The following is a 20,867-nucleotide window of genomic DNA, read 5'->3' on the forward strand; positions in this document are numbered from 1 at the left end:
ATAAATAAATAAGTAATAAATCAATGCGTGAATGAAAGCATTGCATAGTTGGAGTTTTTTGTTTAAATTTACCTTAAATTCAGTAGCTTCAGACTTTATGCCCACTGGCGTTACTATTATTTTAAAAATAATTATCATTTTAAAAATTGTAATTGAATATTCCTTTACGGGAAATAGCTTGTAATTCGGAGCTTAATTGTTTTTTTTTACCAATTTGTATACGTTGGTACAACATGTTTGCATAATGATGCAGTCAATTATTTTTGCTCACGTTTGTTTTGCTATTTTTGCACAAAGTAAAAACTGATATAAGCTGTTTCACTACCAATTTTCATATGTTGCTGCTTTTAGTTTTGAACAAAAATTCATCTAAATATTTTACGTTTGCACAAAGTAAAATCTCCAACACTCTTAGACGGATTTTAATAAGGCATCTAGGTCAGCCAAACACCATATTTAATTAGCATTTACTGGAAGAATCTTTGTAGAAATCTTTTAATATTTTCTTGATTTCAAACAAAAATCTCGCAACTTCTGAAATTCGTACGGAAAGGCAAAAAAATTTATAAAGAAAAGTAAAACTTTATTTACGAATAAAAAACTCAAATTTATCTGAATTTCAACTAAAAAGCTTCGAGAAAGTAGAGAGAAACAAAATTTTCTTAACTCTTCTGGTAAATGATCGTTACGTTTAATACCCATTCTAAAAAATATTAGGCCGATTTTGAGCAGCATGCACTGCAAAAATTGCAGGATCAAATTACGGTAAAAAGCACCGGCACTCAAGGTGCCTGGTACTTTTTGCAGTAAAATTTATTTTTATCGCAAAATGTTACGAGACAAAAAAAAATCTGATATGCAGCATTTTTTTCAATAATAATCATCGTAAAACCACTCTAAATATTACTCGAAACTCGTACGGAAAGGCAAATAAAACTTTATTTGCCAATAAAAAACTCAAATTTACAATCCGAATTTCAACTAAAAAGCTTCAAGAAAGTTGCGAGTAACTAAATTTTTTTAACAAAAATATGCCTATCATATTCCTATCTTAAACCGACTGATGTATTACGTACTTAAACGAGTTTAAAATCATCAAAGAATTTGTGTATTATTGCAGCAATGTCGACATCTTTGGAAGCATCGGAAAAAATTATCTCTGATTTTTTCCTTTAATAACTTTGAGAAAAAGAGAAAACTAATAATTATTTCTTGAGACACTAATGTAAAGTTTCCAGAATCTTTTTATTCCTACCCCTAAAATGAAGTTAATTTTTAAACCGTTGGTATTGAGTTTCACATTTCTCTTTACCTTGACGGTAATTCAACGTCTTTGAAGTAATTTCTACCATTCCGCATCAATAATTCGATGACAGATATCGTTTTTTGCTGGTTCATTCCCCAAGTTTCATATTTTTCCTTTTTCCCGTAAGGAAGACACCTTCATTAGGAAAGTTTCAGGTAGGAAAACTGATCGTTTGATCGGCGGAATTATTCTTTTTCTCTTCCCTAATTTGACTCGAAATATGATATTATTCTTCCAAATGGACAGAAAACGTCTTCAAGATGAAACATTTAAGTCTAGAGTTGTCATTATTTGATGTTTTTTCCGATATTTTCTTATGCTGGTTTAGTTTTTCACATAATTTAATTACATATATAGTTGGTTTCCTTCTTTTTTTTAATTTAACATTTTAAAAAAATTGACTTACTCTTCTGATAAATGATCTTTACGTTTAAATATCTACTCTAAAAATATTAGGCCGATTTTGAGCAGCATACACTGCAGAAATTACAGGATCAAATTACGGTCAAATTGTAGGTATTCTCAAGTAAGTAATATTAGCTAATATGACCCAGTAGTTAAGGTAAAATATTAGTTTGTCTCTTTTGAAGAATGATCATCACTTTTGAATACCCATTTTGGAACATATATTTAGTCACTTATATCATCTAAATATTAACGTTACTCTCCTGATAATGATTATTCCTCAATAAAAATTATGAGACAAATATTTAGTTACATTGTAGGCTAATAATTGTATTACTTTTCGGATCAAATATATATATAATTTTTTTTAAAGCTGATTAATTCACTTCATGTAACAATTGCTTTCTTTTATTGTTTCAGTGTTCCTTGGAGTAAATCAGGTCTGGATCCAAATCTTCCAGAACATTCCACATATTTGAAATCTTTTTCGAATTTTATTACGTCCAAACTACATGATCTCATAACAGCAGCAACTAAAACATGGAGTCCTAATTGGGATCTATTTCCATCTGCTTATAGAAAATCAATTCAAGTAAGTTGCGAAATACTACGTAATTTTAACAATAAGACAGTTGTTTCAAAATTCTATAATGCAAATTCTATTACAAGATATCAGTTGCAAAACAATTTGTTGCAAAATTACAGTGGTTAAAACAACCAGTCAGTTTTTAAACAATTCTATGGCTCAAATTCAATTACAAGACACCAGTTGCGGAACAAATTGCTATATAATTCTTTTAATACCTGTTACAGCAAAAAAAATTGGTTATGTATTCTGTAATACAAAATTAATCGCACGATGACATTTACAAAATAAATAACTACGTAATTTTAATAGATATAAGAAGACAAATGTTTAAAAATTTGTAACTTTTTTGCAATTTATAGATTTTAAACTAATACAAATTTATTATACATCACCAGCTAATAAGACTTAGTTATATTTAAGTTGTTCGTATTTTTTTTCTTTACTACAGGCATACCTTTTTCAAACTAATAAAATTAAAAGAGCCAACGTCATGATTCTGACCAATATGACCTCACTAAAAACTAATTTATGTTGCTAGTATCTGAATTTAAGTTTCTAAAATGTTTCATTTTATCTTGAATTTATTTCAAGGAATCAATTTTCTCAATAAGATTCGCTGTTTGCTCCGAAACTGAATTTGAATTCCTGAGCTGTTTCATTTTATCTCAACTCTTTTTAAGTAATTAATTTACTCAGTAGAAGTTGTGGCTTGTTTCAAAGCTGGATTAGAATTTCTAACCAGTTTCATTTTATTCTGAACTCATTTAAAAAAACAAAACAATTTACTTAAAAATTTTTTATGTTTGTTTTGAAGATGAATTTCAATTTCTAAGCCGTTTTATTTCATCTTAAGCTCATTTTAAGGAATTAATCAACTCAATAAGATTTACTGTTTATTTCGAAGCTGAATTTGAATTTCTAAACTGTTTCATTTTATCATAATACGAACTCGTTTTTAGAAATTCTTCTACTCCATAAGATTTGAATTTGTTTCAAAGTTGGATTCGAATTTTTAACCTCTTTTCTTTTATCTTATAACTTATTTTAAGGAATTAATCTACAAGTTTCTATGCTGTGTTTCGATTTCTAAGTCGTTTTATTTTATCTTAAGCTCATTTTGAGAAATTAATCAAGTCAATTGGATTTGCTGTTTGTTTCAAAGGTAAATTTGAATTTCTAAACTGTCTAATTTTATGTTAAACATATCTTAAGGATTAAGTAGTTTACTAAATAAAAGCCGTTGTCCGTTTAAAACCTAAATATGAATTTCCAAACTGCTTCATTTTATCCTTGAACTTATTGTAAAGAATTAGTCTACTCAATAAGAATTATTGGCTTACTTGCTGATATCAATAAGTCGTATTTTCATGATGATTGATGAATCAAGCTAGTGGATTTATTGACTGTAATGGCTTCATCATGATTGAGATTGAGTGTATAACGTCACGCGGAATTGAATTCATGCGATTGGCACATCGCTTCATCAATCATTTTCGAACATGATTGTAGTTCTCTCAATCGTGGTTTCGTGATACAGAAAGAACTTTAGTTACTTTTATTAAAAGCTTTCTTTGAGCACTTGACTGTGTTTGCATGTACTCTCAAGTTATCCGTCTTTTGTCCTAAGAAACCACAAGTCTCAATTTATTTGAGTGACAATCGTATCTATAAATGATTCACCTTTAAATTTTATGTGACTTATTAGACAGTAAAAAGAGAATTTACATCTTCTTGAAATTATATTTCGATGGACTTTAAAAAGAGAAATTGATATCTTTTTTTGAAAAAAGAAACATGCGGAAAATAATATTGAAAATATACAAAGTTAGCAAGTTACCCATTTCAGAGAGCTCGACTCTATAAAAAAATTTTGGTGAATAATTGCCATCATTTTTGGTAAACTCTCAATCTTCACTTCATCCTTAGTTTTAAAATTCAATGTTTGTATCAGTTTCTTTAAAATAAATAAAAACACAACTTTTTTGGTTGCTTTCTTATTTATATTAAACAGAAGGGAAAAAAACTTTTTTTTTCTTTAAAAAAAAATGCATGCAACATGGGTTGAAGTTAAACTGATAGTACTCAGAGACTTCTAGATTCAGTTCTACAGAACGAATTCCAGCGATACTTCACAAATGGATCATGGAATAGAAGTTTCGTTAGAAGAAACTCTATTTCGAAATTTTGTCATGATGCTGTACTGCGAAAAAACTATGTGATGCGCAAGTGCAACCTTGCTGTTCTCTGATAACTCTACGTACACATCACGTTGGAATGTTCTGCTATTCTTTGCATATTCGAACTGTTATCTTTACTTTTATGTGTAATAGCGCCACCTGATGGCTAAATTTCATTTTTTACTGACGTAATTTTTATTTACCTTGATTTATATGTTAAATAGTGTAAGTTTCAACTGGATCTTTTCTGTAGAACTTGAGCAACGATCCTCTGAGCAACATCTGTTTAATCATAACAAAGTTAAAGAATTTTAAAATAGGAATTTCTAATTAACAATTGTAAGAATATCAAATTTTAACTCAAGTGAGATTCAATTTCCTTTCCTCTTTTGAACATCTGATTGCACTTCAACATATTTGCGATGTGAATTTAATTTCAAATCGTCAGTTTAATCCTCGAGTTAATAGCCTCGAGTAGATTCATTTCGGTCGAGTTCACCATTTGGCTCTAAACAACTTGATATGGCTGATAACACAAACCACCATGCCATTTCATCTACTTTCGAAAATCCCTTACGTCTCGAATATTTCCTTTGAAAATTGGCTGGAGTTGTAATATTCACGGATGGGCAAATGTTTGAAATTAAACTTTCGCAGTGAAAGGCTAAAAATTATTTAGTTTAGATGATGCGAAACTCTATTATTTCATAAATTGTGTTAAATATGTTGCTTCTAACGTCATGGGTTTGAAACAAACATTTAAACAGCAACATGCTTTTGAGACAGAAAAGAAAGAAAAACACTTTATCACAGGGTTGACTTTTTCCTTCCCGAAAATTATTTTTCTCATCCCACCAGGAAAAACTGGTAACTACCGAGAAAAAGAAGTAAATACCGGGAAATTTCTTTATTACAATATGTAAGAAACATTCTGACTTATTAAATACATAGTTATAACAAATTTCCTTTATGTTTAAAATTATTCTGTTGGAAAGGAATAAAAGTAAATAAGAATTATTGCATAAAACATAAAATTTGTTCATAAAAAATTTTAGTATAATGAATTTCCAAGCTAAATATATTAGAACACAATAAAATTAAATTATTTGACTTAGAAATATCAGTATCAACAAGAAAAACAACAAATAATTTTTTTTAAATTTGAATAAAAGAAAATTTTACTTTATATGTAGACCTTGTAAACTCATTTTTTTTTATATATATTACAATTTTGGTTTGTTGTAATATTTACTCAAATATTCCACCATATTTGTTTAAATTTTTTGCTGTTGCCAGATTCTTGTCTAGACTATAATAGTACTAGTATATACTAGTCTGTAATGCCATGCTAGTCTTATCTAGTTGTAAGTAAAAATGGAATAAATTCCGAATTTCTCCAATTAATGGAACATCTTCACGGATGTCAGGCATAATCAGCATCCCTGGGGCATTTTTTTATCTTCTAATTTTTCTTTCATCCAAAACAAGAGTAGAAATAGATTGGTTTTACTGAAAGCCTCTAAATTAGTATTTTTCTATTTGATGCTAAAGTTCAATATGGAAGATTAAGAGTATGAATAAGATTAAAATTGGTAAGTGTTAGGGAGTCTGTGAGGTTGGTAAATATTTAAATAACTGCACTCCATATTCCTTCTTTGTAGATCTTTTTTTAACCCTTCAAACTATTAACTTAGAACTCAATTTTGACATTTTTAAGAGTTATTTTGAATTTGTATTTATGTTTTTAGTGATTATTGTTTCCCATGCGGGGGGAAAAACATAGTATTTTCCAGAACAGCAAATACTGTTTTCTACGATGGTATTTACCAGGGATGGAAAAAACCTTGCTAACTCAGCTTTATTATCGTACAAAGTGTTTTCATAAGTGTCGCATTAATGACAATTAAATTTTGTTAGACGATCATAATATGTTGGATAATGAAGAAAAAAGTGAGAGTCATTAAGAGAGAAAAACGTTACTAAACTGGAGCAAAAATTATAAAGTAATATTTTCTTTATATGTCTCCAAAGTCTATCAACTAAAGTGAACAGAATAAGAAATACTATAACGTCAGTATACATTTTTGCTGTGGCTGCTAAGAGTATTGCGAGTGGGGTGATAAAAAGTTATGGTGGCTAGGAGCAGACATACGACCGCTTAAACATATATGTTTCAAACTTTATTTTGTCTATTTGATAGCAACTAAAAAAAATTTTTTGACAAGATTAGTTAATCAATATAAAAATAATTTTAAAAAAAATAAAAACCGATATTTTTTTTAACTTTGATCATTTTTTGATAACCTTTTTTTAATAGAAGCATATAGAAAATCTAATTACAGCATATGATTCCTTTTTAAACATTTCTTTTCTTTCACGAAGTATTAAGATAATCCCTCAATGTTTCTTTTTCCTTAGTATTTTCTTCCTTTAAGAATTTTAAAATTTCCTAAGCTGTTGTGCTGTTACTTATCTCTGGATCTGGTCTGACGCCGTCAGATCAGATCCATAAATCCGTTGACGAGTAAAAAGTCGGAAACAAAGAGAGGAGAAGTGTACATTTCTTCCCGAAGAAGTTTCAAGTAGGCTAAAATACACTGAAGAGCCAAAAAAACTGGTACAGGCATGAGTATGCAAATAAAGGGACATGGAGCCAATCAAAGTACAGCGCCGCGATCGGCAACGCGTATACGAGGGTTGTAAATTAAATAGTGGCAACTTAACCTTGAAACTCACAAAAGGGCGCGCATGCGTAAATAGGGTATGGGTGCGGTGAGGTGGCGCTGTTGTCGATGTGTAGAGTGCAAAAGACAGTCGATTTGCTTAGAAGGGTAGTTGTTGCGTGGCGTTAAAGTGAGGAGTTTCGTTTCCATCGCTATAAAGCATGTTGTGAAAAGGCTTAATGACGAAAAAAGACCAGATGATTGAATCCATCGTGCTACTGTCCTATATGGTAAAGCATTTGTTCCAAAGGCTTCCACTAATCCTCGATAGCATTCTGTTGCATTTTTGCCACGGGCAACCTCGATTGTAAGCCACGACCGCTGATCACCTTTTGAAAACATGCTTTAGAGCGATGGAAACGAAACTCCTCACTTTAACGCCACACAACAACTACCCTTCTAAGCTAATCGACTTTTTTTTGCACTCTACACATCGACAACAGCCCCACCTCATAGCTCCCATATCTAATTTGCGCATACCCGTCTTTCTGTGAGTTTAAAGGTTAAGTTGCCACTATTTAATTTACAACCCTCGTATAAGACAACGAGTGTCTAACACAGTTCTTAGATCGGTTACTGCTGTTACAATGCCAGGTTATACAGATTTAAGTGAGTTTGAACGAGGTGTTATGGTCGGCGCACGGAAGATGGGACATAGCATCTCCGAGATAACAATGAAATTTGGATTTTCACGTACGACCATTTCACGAGTATACCCTGAGTATCGGAAATCCGGCAAAACATCAAATCTACGACATCGCTGCGGTCGGAAAAAGATCATGCAAGAACGGGATCAACGACGAATGACGAGAATCATTAAACGACAAACGTGCAACCCTTCCACAAATTGCAGCAGATTCCAATATTGGGCCATCAACAAGGGTCAGCGTGGAACCATTCAACGAAACATCATTGATATGGGCTTTCGATACGGACTTCCCTACACGATATTAGGCAGATATACCAGTTTTTTTTGTCTCTTCAGTTTATGTTCAGCTGAAGCCTGATGTTGGTGGCATTTTGGGTAAAGAGGGTAGGATTTTATATCCTGGAAAAAGTAATCACTGCAAGAAATGAGAAGGCGTGAAAGGCAAGTATTGGTTTTTCTGTCTCGTGGAAGAATCAACGACTGTCCCGACTTAATAGCCCTTTACCAATCTTGAGTGGGAGGCACCGGCCAAATCCTCCTGTTCAAGTTTTTCATCTGAGAAAAAGTTCTAGGTAGGTAAGTTCATCAGATGCAGAAGTTGGTAGACAGCAACCGTCTTTTGCTATGCAATCTGCCTTCTCGTTACCAACTAGATCCACATGGGAAGGGATCCACTGAAAATGAATATCATGTTGAAGTGAGATGCACTTCAACTTGTGAAGGATAGATATACTTGTTAATAGGATGTTCCATTGAACTTCGGCTATCAGTCAGAATCTAGAGTTTTCTATAATCATTTCCCCTCAAAATGGTTTCAAGTCCCTTATCCACTGCTAGTCATTCACTTCTAAAAGGAACAGAAGCAGAGATGCCAACTTGCTCCGGACAACAAATATATATTTTAAAGTGGTAGTTTATCATTTGTGATTCTTGATTTAATAAATTCAATTTAGTAGATTTTCTTCCACCACTATTTCTAAATAATTCGTAGGCTTATATGTATCACCACTTTATTGTACTTATGTCGTGCTATACCTCTTAAAAAGTAAGCAAAAATAGTCAAATATTTGCGAAATTTACATTGTAGTTATTTACCGCTTTTTTAATTATTTCGGCGCTTCCGGAGCAGTTGGCATTTCTGCAGAAGGTTGGGTTGCGTTGACTAAGAGTAAAAGTTTTGTGAGGTGTCTCAATTTAAATGCCACTACCTGCAAGATTGTCAGTTTCACTGCCATCAGCAGACAATTTAATGTCACTTCTAGGGATATTATTTATGATTTCCAAGGCTAGTTGTCTGAGATGTTCTGGTAAAATATTCTTTTTATTGATGGAGGAAGAGAGGTTGTAATGAAAATGAACCCTAGAAAAATCCTCTGTTGGAGTCATGCAGAAATGAATAGAATGTGATTCAACATTTTTAGCAATAGCACTTTGAGACAAAGCCTGACTAAGAGGGAAATTTTTCATGATTATTTTGCTTCTTTGAAGACATAAATAGAAAATTTCTAAGCTATGGTTTCATTTTTTAGTGTTTTATTTTTCGGAAAGTATATAGGAAATTTCTAAGCCTTCCTTTTCTTTATCATTTCCTTTTTTCTGAGAAATATATAAAAAAAATTTCAAAGTTGTTGCGTTTTTACTTTTAAGAGCATTTTATTTCTTTTACGAGGTAAATAGAAAACTTTTCATATCATGCTTCTCATCTCATACCATGCATAGTTTTCTTTTTTTTTTCAAAGAAAATTTTTATCGTTTTTTTTTTTAAGTATAAACATGAAGAATCCTTCAGTCCTCCTTTTTCTGCAGTATTTCCTTTGTTTCAAAAAGTATATCGAAAATAAAATTCCTAAACAGTAACAATGTTTCTTTTTTTTAATATTTTATTTCTTTCAAGAAGTAAATAGAAAATTTCAAAGCTATAATGTATAGCTCGTATGTATTTTATTTCTCAGAAAGTATATAAAGAAACTCAAAGCCTCTTTTTTTACTTTAACACTTCTCTCAAGAAGTACATCGATTATTTCTAAGCCGTATTGCTACTTTTTTGATCATTTTCATTCTTTAAAGGAACTTCATAAAAAATTCTTAAGCCCCAATGATTTTTTCATTTCTTTTCTTAAATTTCTATTTCAATCAAGAAGTAAACGGAAAATTTTTAAGTTACCATGCATAGTTTCTTTTATTGAACATTTATTATTTTTATCCAGGAAGTATATAGAGAATCCCAAAGCCACATGCTTAACAGTCGACGATATCTTCGGGAGTTGGGTGTGTCTCAATCTCTGGACAGTGACTGCAATGCACTACTACATATTCAAAAACTCATGCTCGGCGAAGATGAGAAATTGAGGCATACGCCTGTAATTGTCTGTGGACGAGATGGATCTGGAAAATCAACACTCTTAGCTCAAGTAAGTTACTCAGCTGCAAGAATGCTTACTTTAAAACAATCATGTAATTGCATCATTGCATTAAACTTGACAAAAATTCGATTTACTCATTTTTGTTTTCACCATCAAATTTCAACTCTTCAATTTTTATACATTGTTTTAAGACATGTGAATTAATTTAGAACCTTCCCTTTTTTTAACTTATGCAGTTTTAAATTAAATAGTTGTTTCACTTAGATTTTTTATTGCTAACAAAATAAAATTACGTTATTTTGTTGACTCAACATATTTTTACAAAAAAATCAGTTGCTAATGCCACCGCTGTCACACAACATTTTCACCAAGCCCGTTCTCATAACTCAAAAACTAACTGCCAAAGACTAAAGAAATGTGTAATTTTGCATATATCTAGAAAAGTAATTTAGGAAAATTGCGGTATCAAAATGTTATTGATGTATTATCTGTCCTTACTGTGGTAACAACGTTGGCCCACCTAAGATGGCACCCCTGAAAGAGAGGCCAGTAAATCTGCCCTGTAAATGCATGAATTGATGGAAATGTTAACACAGGTGTGCATCGGAAAAAACAAATGTTATTGATGTAGTCATTAGTTCTTAAGTCACTTTATGACAATTTTAAAAAAAAGTGTTTGAGTGTCGCTTAATTCAGTTCATTAAAACTAATAATAGAGATATCAGGTTATAATTTTTTAGATTACTCTTAGGTCTGTAAATGTCCTAGATGTCTTACTTCACACAAATTCTATCGAATTTTAGAGCAACTATAAAAATATACATATTCGGTTTTTCAGATTTTTCTTGTACAAATTCAAATTATGATTTACATTATGAATTAAATTATAAAATTATTATTTTTTGTAGCCACGTGTACATATATAATCTAAGAAAAAGTAACGTAAGATCTTTGTTTTAAAGTTCGAATTAGTTTTAACGTTATTATAAATTTAAAATGTTGATTTCATTTTGTAAAAAATGTTTAAAAGGTTTAAAAATGTACATATTCTTCCGGATTTCAAACTGAAACATAGCAAATATTTTTTTCATCTAAAGTTTTGACTTTTTTTAATACGATTTTCTTGATTTTCCTCGAATGCTTAAGGTTGGCAAGCTATTGCGAGCAAGAATCGTGGCTTCTAATATAACAAATATTAGGTAAAAAAAAATATTAAAGAAGATAATAAAAATCTTGAACAAATGTTAAACAAATTTTAACGAAAATAGGGCAGAAAAGGCAAATGAAGCTAAAAGTCAGATAGCTAGGCGATCTAACAAAGAGCTGCATTAGTAATTCCGAAGCTTGACGAACAATAGCATGCAAAAAAAACCTCTAGGCTCTCTCTTTTTTTAAAGAAAAACATGCTTGTAAGTGCTCTTTCCTTCTTAAAGTGTGTAATTTTTATATAACTTTCTGAATGTTTCTTCGTTATTTTAAATATACAAATGATATTATCTGTTTAATTTCATAGGTATACCCAAATATTTGATAAAAATAACATGCAAATACATATAATAATTTGATATATTTAATAATCTATGATATATATGATATCTATAATAATATACACCGAAGAGCCGTTACATTATGACCACCCTGCTAATAACATGTAGGTCCACCTTTAGCCCTCAAAACTGCTAGCACCCGCCATGGTATTGATTCCACAAGGTGCTGATAGGCAGTCTGAGGTATCCGGTACCAAGCGGTCACCAACTGGTCCTGCAATTCCCTCACATTTCGAGGGGGTAGCGTGGCAGCATGAATTTGGTTTTCTAAGTAGGACCACAAATACTCTATTGGATTAAGGTCAGGTGAATTTGGGGGCCAAGACATGACTTGAAAGTCACGGGAATGTTCCTCGACGATTCGACCCTTGTGACATGGGGCATTATCCTGTTGATAAACACCATCCCCCGCAGGAAAAACTGTTGCCATGAATGGGTGAACTACGTTCAAGTAGCTTACAGACGTCAAGGATTGTTCTATGAGGATTATGGGTCCTAATGTGCCCCATGAAAACATTGTTCCTGGGCGATAAACCATGAAAACCTGGGCGGGCCCTTTGTTATAGATGGAGAGTGGTCATAATGTAATGGCTCTTCGGTGTATATAATAATATAAAAACAATGTGCAAGGGTTTTCAGTAATCCTATGTATTTTTTCAAAATCCTCATATCTATTCATTATTTGCAGGTTATTACTTATTGTACAGAATGGCTGGGAGGAGAAGTCATTAGGATAGTTCGACACGTGGGACAAAGTCCGTGCTCAACGTACACTTCCGAATTGCTACGGAACCTTTGTCTTCATATAGCATTAGTTTTTAATTTCAATCCTAAACATCAAAATTTAGAGTTAGGAGAACTAAGCATCTGGTTTCAGGTAAATATACATTCGCTTCAGTTAACATTAAAAAAAAAAGATAATTTTTTGAATAAACACTTTTTAACTTGTTCATAGAACATGAAAAAAATTAACTTTATTTCACTTTTGAACTTTATTTTTTTGTAGAAATAATAAATTGTTTTGTTTATGCTTTTCTATCTTATCTCTGAACTAAAAATAATTTTTTCCTGTATTATTTTTCACCTAGATTTTTTTTTACATTAAAACTATTTTGTTTTGATTGAAAAATATTCAGATTAATAAATTTATTTGTGATAAGTTTGAAAAGAGTTTCGTGAATTGAAAATACAATTCTCTTAACAAAAAGTCTCCTAACACCAAACATTCCATACCCAATCAAAAAAGACCGGTTATCGTATGTTGTATTATATTGTATTATAAAGTGTTGGTATATTTAGTGTTAAGTGAAACATTGTTGCCGTAAACAGGATAATATGTACCGTCATTCGGGGCTACTTTGTGCAGGATTTCGCAGTTTTTGAACTTTGACATGTAAACAAATTATGTTAATTTAAACTTTAGTAAAATTCATCGATATTATATTCATAACTGGACTCAGACGAGTGAATTTGATCAATATTGGCATCATTTTTTGCATGTAATATTTACAAAAAATAAGTCAAAACATACTTTGCACGAAGTAGCCCCATTTGGGGGTACTTTGTGCAGCGATAGGAATTCAGATTAATAATCATGTTTTTAGTAAAATATTGATATAAAATTGTTAAAAAAGTTAATTGTTGACATTTTTAAAGACAAAAACATCAAGATATGTAAAGATGTTAGTTTGAAAATAATTTTCAGCGTTAAAAAACCATTTTTTTTGAAGAATTTCTTCTTAAAAAGAATGCTTATTTCAAAGCATTTGAGTTTAAACAAAAGGAAACCATACACATTTTTAAACATTGAAATGGATGAAATTTTAAAAATAATAATTATTACATATTCATTAACATTTATAATATTGTTAAATTTGAACATAACATCCTTGAATGAACATGACAGAACTTGCTCTTCAGTTTCAGTCAAAATCACCTGATGTCCTACAAAATATATTTTTATGTGCTAAATCGTTTGATTAATTCATTAGAAAAATCTTTGTAGAAGAAAAATAATAGTTTACCAGGAAGTTTCACGTGTTTCTTGTGAATTTTATTAGAGATAGTATTTCTGTGGATTTTGTACTTCCGAGAAGCTTCTGCAATCGACATACCAGCAGAAACTGCTTGCAAACATTGTTGCAGCTTTTCTAAAGCGTAATCACGGTAGTTTCGCGTTCCAGGTATTTTTTTTATAACGTCTGACCATTTTTCTGTCGAAAAAAAAAAACGAATGAAACTTTGCACAAAGTAGCCCCAAAGTGCATTTTTTTTCATTTCCCGTTTATTTGTTATTAATTTTCAAATTTTTTTAACGCTAACATGATATAATTGTTTATTAATATATAAATGAAAAATTTTGCATTTACAATTGTTTTATCAACGTCTTTGCATTTCACAGTTAAAGTTTCCACGCACACTTTTCGACATCCGACGTCCTCGGAAAGTTATTGACATTGGATGAACGAAACACACTCTGAGATTGTTTTAAAATTCGAAAAAATGTTTGTAGTAATAGAAGAGACTTCTATCTTCAAATTCCACACATTTTTAACGTGAAATAAACATAATACTGAATAGCAGCACTTGAAAAATGCCAAATTCGAATTTGCACAAAGTAGCCCCCGCCGCACAAATGACGGTACTATGAATTTTGCGTGACATATTTATTTGCAAATTTATGAAAACTTCATCAGCAAGCGAGTGAGTGTTGAATTCTGGAAAGTTACAACACGACTTTTGAGGTTTGGTGAGCAGCAGCGTGTAGAGGGCGGAGCCTACTAGTTCTTACAAAAATGAGTAAAATGTGAAATTTTAAATTTTTTTACTGAAAAAAAGAAAAAAAAACATTTTTTTTCTCTTATTTCAAACAGAAAGACACATATATTTTGTATTAAAAAAATCGAGAATGAAACCAGCTCTTTCACACTATAATTTTTCTTTCTAGTGAAATAGATGATGATTTTTACTATAGCAAATGTAATTATTTTACCAGGACCTTTTGAAAATGGTTGAAGTTTCACCTACTGATCTAGTGATAGTTCTGGATGACCTACATGAGCTTCGATCGCCAACTGGAAGTCAGTCTGCCATTTTAGGATGGCTTCCTTGGGTCCTTCCATCTAATGTTCACGTCATATGCTCAATCAGTGAGGATGCCGAAGATGTCTTACGTTTTCTAAGATCTCGATCTTCTTACAATGATAGTTTCGTCCACATACCTCCCCTGACACCAGCTGCTGCAATAAGCATGTTACAATCCAATCTAAGAGACCATAAACACACACTGACCACCGCACAGTTTCAAGCCATGAGAGATAAAATGTCCACAGCTAGTCCCAATTCATTATATATTAAACTATTGTCAAGAATTGCCGAGAAATGGCATTCTTGGATGGATATTTTAGACACCTCCATTCCAGGCAGTTTGGAAGAAGTTGTGGATTATATTTTTTCAAATGTGAAAAACAGGTAAAAACATGACTTCTTTTTTCTTTTCAAAACTTACATTATTTTTTCTGAAGAATTATTTAAAGGGGAAAAGTTTCTGATACGAAACACTATATTTAAAATCAAGTTTGAAAATATAATTATGGTGATGCTCCTAGTTATTTTATGCATTTGTCACTCACTGGGATCAACTAAATTTGCAACCCTCAAAAGCACCTCAGTGATGCTTCAAAAAAATAAAAACAATTGACTTATCTGTCTAATGTAGAAAAGGTGTCTTAGTATGGAATAGTACCATGATAGTAACAAAATATATTAAATACGTAAGCTCTAAGTGTTATAATTTTAGACCATTTATAATTATAAACAATTAATGAAAAATAATTTATGAAACTTTAAACATCTTTTACGCACTTTTGTTAAAATATTATACGCCTCAACTGCGAAATTAAATACTATATAGAAGCAATTTTTTTCAACACCATCCATGATAACACCACAGCCAATAAGGGCTAGTTGGTTGAAGTATTTCAGGCTGTAAACTATAACTAAAATAATATGAAAATTCAATAAATACAGAAACAGAAAAAATGGAATTACATTATCTATTTAAACTTAATAAAAATATAATTTTTAAATTCAACGAAATTTAATTATTAACAATGATTAAAACTTAATCTTGAAAATAAAAATTAAAAGAAATTAGATTATTAAAAGAGATGATAAATTCATCGATAACATTTAAAATTCAAAGAAGTTAGATTATTTAAAATTATGATTAAAATTCAATCATAATGATTATAATTTAAAGAAATTAGATTATTAAAAATGATGATTAAAATTTAATCATAACTAAATTTTAAAAAAAAATTAGATTATTAAAAAATGTTGATTAAATTTAAATCTTAATGAATAAATTCGAAATAGAGAGTTCGATTTTAGTGACATGGTATCTTAAATCACATCTTTTCAGCTAAGCAACGCAATTTAAATTAATGTTGGATATTCTATGATTGAATTTCAAACGAATGATCCCAATTTGAATTTAAAATATGAAATACATTCTTAAAATATGATAAATATTTTTGTATGCATTTTTCTTAATCACAGACATGGCCACAAGTGTTTTTATGGTAAATATAATGAAGCAGCGAGAATGACTAGTTTTCGTGTGAACCTGGAAAGTTTAATAAAGCAAAACTGCAACATTTGATAACCTCTGATTGAGTAACCTTTGACTGATTTATTGCATTCATGTGGGCTCTTTACTGCCTCGTATTGTGAATTGCAACAATTGTCTTTTTTAAGAAAAGAATAGGGTCAGATACCTTATGTTTGGTTTTAGCAGTAACTATATGACACATGGACATCAAGGAAGTATATTTCATATTAGGAATTGAATTCGAAAACAAATATTAGTAATTTAAAATGCCAGGAAGTAAATGAGATATTTTTCCCCAAAAATAAACTCGAATAATCTTCTGTTTAAGCTTTCATACTAAACGTTAACAAATTTTTTCTCATGTCTAAATACAAAAAGTCTCTGGTCACCCTTTTTCTGTATATTTTGCCAAACTAAAAAAAAATTTAAAAAAGATTGTTATAGTATTAATATTTTTTACTTCGGAAATTTTTTCCTCCGAAATTCAGTGTCTGAAAACGTTAAAAGTTTGCTGTATTTCCTGTACAAATATACCTTTTCAGATGTAAGTAGAAAAAAAAATCTGTAAACGCAAATCATTCAATTTATAATCGGTTATACTAAACCTCCACAAGTTTCTTCTCAGACCTAAGTCATAAAAGTATACGAAAACATCAGATACTTCCTTTCTTTATTAAAGAGCTTTTTTCCCTTTGAAAAAATATTTTTTAAAAAGCATATCAATTTAACATATTGAAATAAGATAAAATTATAAGCAGTTCTTAAATGACCAGAATACAATTCTAAGTAAATTGTTAACTATATGACCATTTGTTTTTAAATCTTAATTTATATATAATATATAATGCAAATGTTTGAAAATATCAAAAGATTACTTGAGCATATTTCAGAAAAATTGCATGAAATTATTTTAAAATGAAGACTTTAAAGAATAAGCTATTTTACATTTGATGGGAATTGATGTTATATTGAGAACTGTCAGCAAAAAAGAACAACAGAAACTTCGGAAAAGTTTCGATAAAAAATAAAAATAAACTTAGACGATGATTAAGAGTCTTTAGTAATTAAGAAAAACTTTGTTAAAACATAAATAACTCTTGAGTTGTTCTTAAAGCTTCTTTGAAACAATGTGTCTATTCACTTTTTTTGTGTTAAAACTTTGAAAGCATGCATAATCCTATTTCAAACTGTTGAAACACTAACTAGCCCATGCATCATCATCATCAAGGAAAACTTTAAGTCAAAGTTATGATCTATTAACCTTCGAAATAATAGATTAATGAATGACCTTCAGAGAGTAAATCAAAAGAAATTTTATTTCTCAAATAATTATAATATCAATTTTCATTTGTTATTTAAGAAGTTTAAGGTATTATCGAAAATTATCAATCAGTTTATTTTTGCTAATACCTATTAACAGTCTTTGATATTTTTAGCTCATTCTATTTCGGAAAACATATTTCGATAGATTTCTTATTTCGGAGGCATATTTAGGTAGATTTCTTATTTCGAAGGCATATTTAGGTAGATTTCTTACTTTGGAGGCATATTTAGGTAGATTTCTTATTTCGGAGGCATATTTAGGTAGATTTCTTATTTCGGAGACATATTTAGGCAGATGTCTTATTTTGGAGACATATTTAGGCATAATATGAAAAGTTAGGTTCATAATTTGATATTAAATGTTTAGCTATATGTATCGCACTGATAGAGCGTAACTACAGCGTCGATGGTATTCAAAATGCGTACAATAAATGGATGAAGAAATTTTATTCAATGATTTCTTTTAACTAATACAAGAAAAATAAAACTTTACATTCTAGGCTTCGAACTACAAAAATAAATTTAACAAGAAACTCTTGAACATAAAGTGAATAGTAAAGCCCACACAAGAGAAAATTTAAAGAAAATCGTTAAGAAAGCAAACTAGGAAGACAATCCCAGAACTTACAAAGTTGGTTGCGAAATTAGAGTTAATCACTGAGGAAGAATATAAATATTTGAGAAAACATGAAAAACGAATGTTTAAAAAAATGCTAAGAAGAACAATATAAAATTATCAAAAATCTCAAAAAACCGAAAAAGCAAGCAGTTATATAAAAAGCATGCTATAAAAAACGGACAGTTCAAAAAAAGAATTCTAATATCACCACATGTCATGATAAAAATGTTGAACTGAGATACGAATTGGATGAGGAGAACACTTCAAGACGTCTTTGTATAGAAAGAATGAACTACCGAGAACTATGGGAAAGCCCTATTGGCACACGTGCAAACGGAAAAAGAGGTCCTCCCTCAAAGGAAAGGCTTAGACTTAGAGATTAGGCAGCTCCAAGGATCAAGGCTCCAAGATCTTTTGCACCCAAACCCTAGGTCATGACAAGAGGAGAAGATTTATAGCTGAAATAAAGTTCAGCAAGCACCTGACAGAAATATGCTGCAGTTCCCAGGCCTCAACACAATGTTGTCCCAGAGTCTTAAATCTTAGAGCCGAAAAGACTTCACACTCACAAAGAATGTGTCGGGAAGTCTCCTCCTTAAGATGACAACCACGACGAAGGTGCAATACCCATAATGTAGATCTGTCTCCTGAGGGTGCAGTGATCAGTGAGAAGACTAATGATCTTGCTCAAGCTATTCCTGTTAAGCTTAAGAAGCTCTTTTTGACTCACACTGGGGGCAGTCACGACTTAACTTGTCTCTGACCGTCCGAGTTGCGCCGTTGCTCACAAGGAATCTTTCCATATAGCTTGAAAATATAGGTTCAGATGCATGTGGGAGAGATTGGTTCGGGACAGCAGAAAATCGCACTGGAGCCGGCCCTCGCTAATTCGACAGCTAGCTCATTTCTAGAAATACCCATATGTCGAGGCAGCCAATGTACTTTGAGAGTTATGAAAGGCAAGTTAGAACATAAACCAGATAGTGCAAAATGTCCATTGAATGGGAAGATCTGTCCATTTACCCCAAATACAAAACATTTGGACTATAACAGCTTTGAACACATCCTGCAAATTCTTTTCGCGTATTCCAGTAAAATATTAATGGATCAGTAGAAAAAATCAAATGCTACCTTTTTGCACACTTTAAGAATGCATGCGCCAGCACAAACGGATAGAGATTATTTCAAGAAAAGCAAGAATTTGTAATACCTGAGAAACTAATAAGACTAACAAAGAAAAAACCTTTACAAAATGAAATTCAAGGTACATCAGTAAGTATGACTCAGTTCTTCTTCTCACTTATTTGTTGGACATAATTACACTCTCTCACAATCCGTAATCTCGCTGGACTTATAATATTACTTCTCAAAGACATCAACGTATTGCCTGAACTTTTGCAATCATCTAATACAATTTTAGGGATTTTCGAAATTAATATTAACCTTCGGTGGAAACGTTATCCTTTGTCTCGCTAATATACCATGATTTTCATTTTTTTAAATTTTTCAACTTTAATAATATAGATGCTCCAGAGCCGTTGATACTTTGAATTTTAAGAAATTTAGCCTCCACAGAAGTTTTTCTGAAAAACACTTCTTTTATATTTTGAAGAATGTTATTGAATTTGTTATAATCTATTTTTCTTAATAAAATTGGTCTCTTTTAAAACAGGTATGGTTTTCGAACAATGCGAAAAGTAGTAACCTTTTTGGCGTGCACTACGTTTGGTCTTCGAGAAAATGAAATGATAGAACTCTTGGCATCCACAATTGACGCTTCTGAGGATGGCAACCAACGGCATCTTAATAGACCCGCTACATGGTTTAATACAATCAAGGAAATGAGTAGGTACTACCAGTATGTCATTGTATTGTTTAAATTTAGCAAGACTAATGTACTTAAGAATATCAAAATTGATATAATTATGAAAGAATAGAAGGAAATTAAAACCGATACTTAATTAGGAAATACAAAATAAATATTTACCATCTTGAATGCTAAAAAGGTAAACAAGATCTTTCCGCCTTAAATGTAAGAAGAGATTAAAATCTTTATAACCTTTAAGAAAGACATTTTATTCCAAATAAAAGTGTTTTTAATTTTAATGAATAATTTTTACTAACATTAATTTGTTTAAATTTCCAGTTCGTACGAAAAGGTATTCATGCTCTTATCTAATTAATTCAAATTAAATGAAAACGTGCTATTGAGCATTAAAAGCTAGTGAAAAATACAAAACTAATCCGGACAAAAATACTTAAGCAGAAATAAAAGATTTTTTTTTTTCAAAATATTTTCCAAATCTGAATGGAAAACAAAATCTAAATTGGATTTCGGTTTCAAAAAAAAAAGATTATATACGAGTATCATGAATAAATTCTTTTGGAATAGGAATGAAAACAGAAGAGGAAATTTAAATTCTTTATCGATTTGAACCTGCTTTATAGGCGAATTACTGTCGTTATTTTACATTCGAAAAGAAATCGCAATTTCAAGACGGAATTATTCAATTACACTCCATTACTTCTCGTCACATTAGTTTCCGTTTGATGA

At 30.8% G+C, this 20,867-nt stretch overlaps 1 protein-coding gene across 4 annotated transcripts in view; it reads left to right on the forward strand.

The window, feature by feature from the left end:
- The window catches only part of LOC107456032 (protein qui-1), a 246,807-nt gene that overhangs the window by 168,799 nt on the left and 57,141 nt on the right, over positions 1-20,867 (forward strand). For all 4 annotated transcript variants that reach the window (XM_016073796.4, XM_071181411.2, XM_016073797.4 and 1 more), the window contains 5 exons: positions 2,132-2,303; positions 10,057-10,260; positions 12,448-12,636; positions 14,755-15,230; positions 19,986-20,158. In XM_016073796.4, the coding sequence (XP_015929282.2) occupies positions 2,132-2,303; positions 10,057-10,260; positions 12,448-12,636; positions 14,755-15,230; positions 19,986-20,158 (1,214 nt within the window). The remainder of the gene's footprint in view (positions 1-2,131; positions 2,304-10,056; positions 10,261-12,447; positions 12,637-14,754; positions 15,231-19,985; positions 20,159-20,867) is intronic.

This window comes from Parasteatoda tepidariorum, chromosome 8 (assembly GCF_982258835.1).
Source record: "Parasteatoda tepidariorum strain Cologne lab strain chromosome 8, Ptep-v5.0, whole genome shotgun sequence".
In the NCBI taxonomy this organism is placed as follows: Eukaryota; Metazoa; Arthropoda; class Arachnida; order Araneae; family Theridiidae; genus Parasteatoda; species Parasteatoda tepidariorum.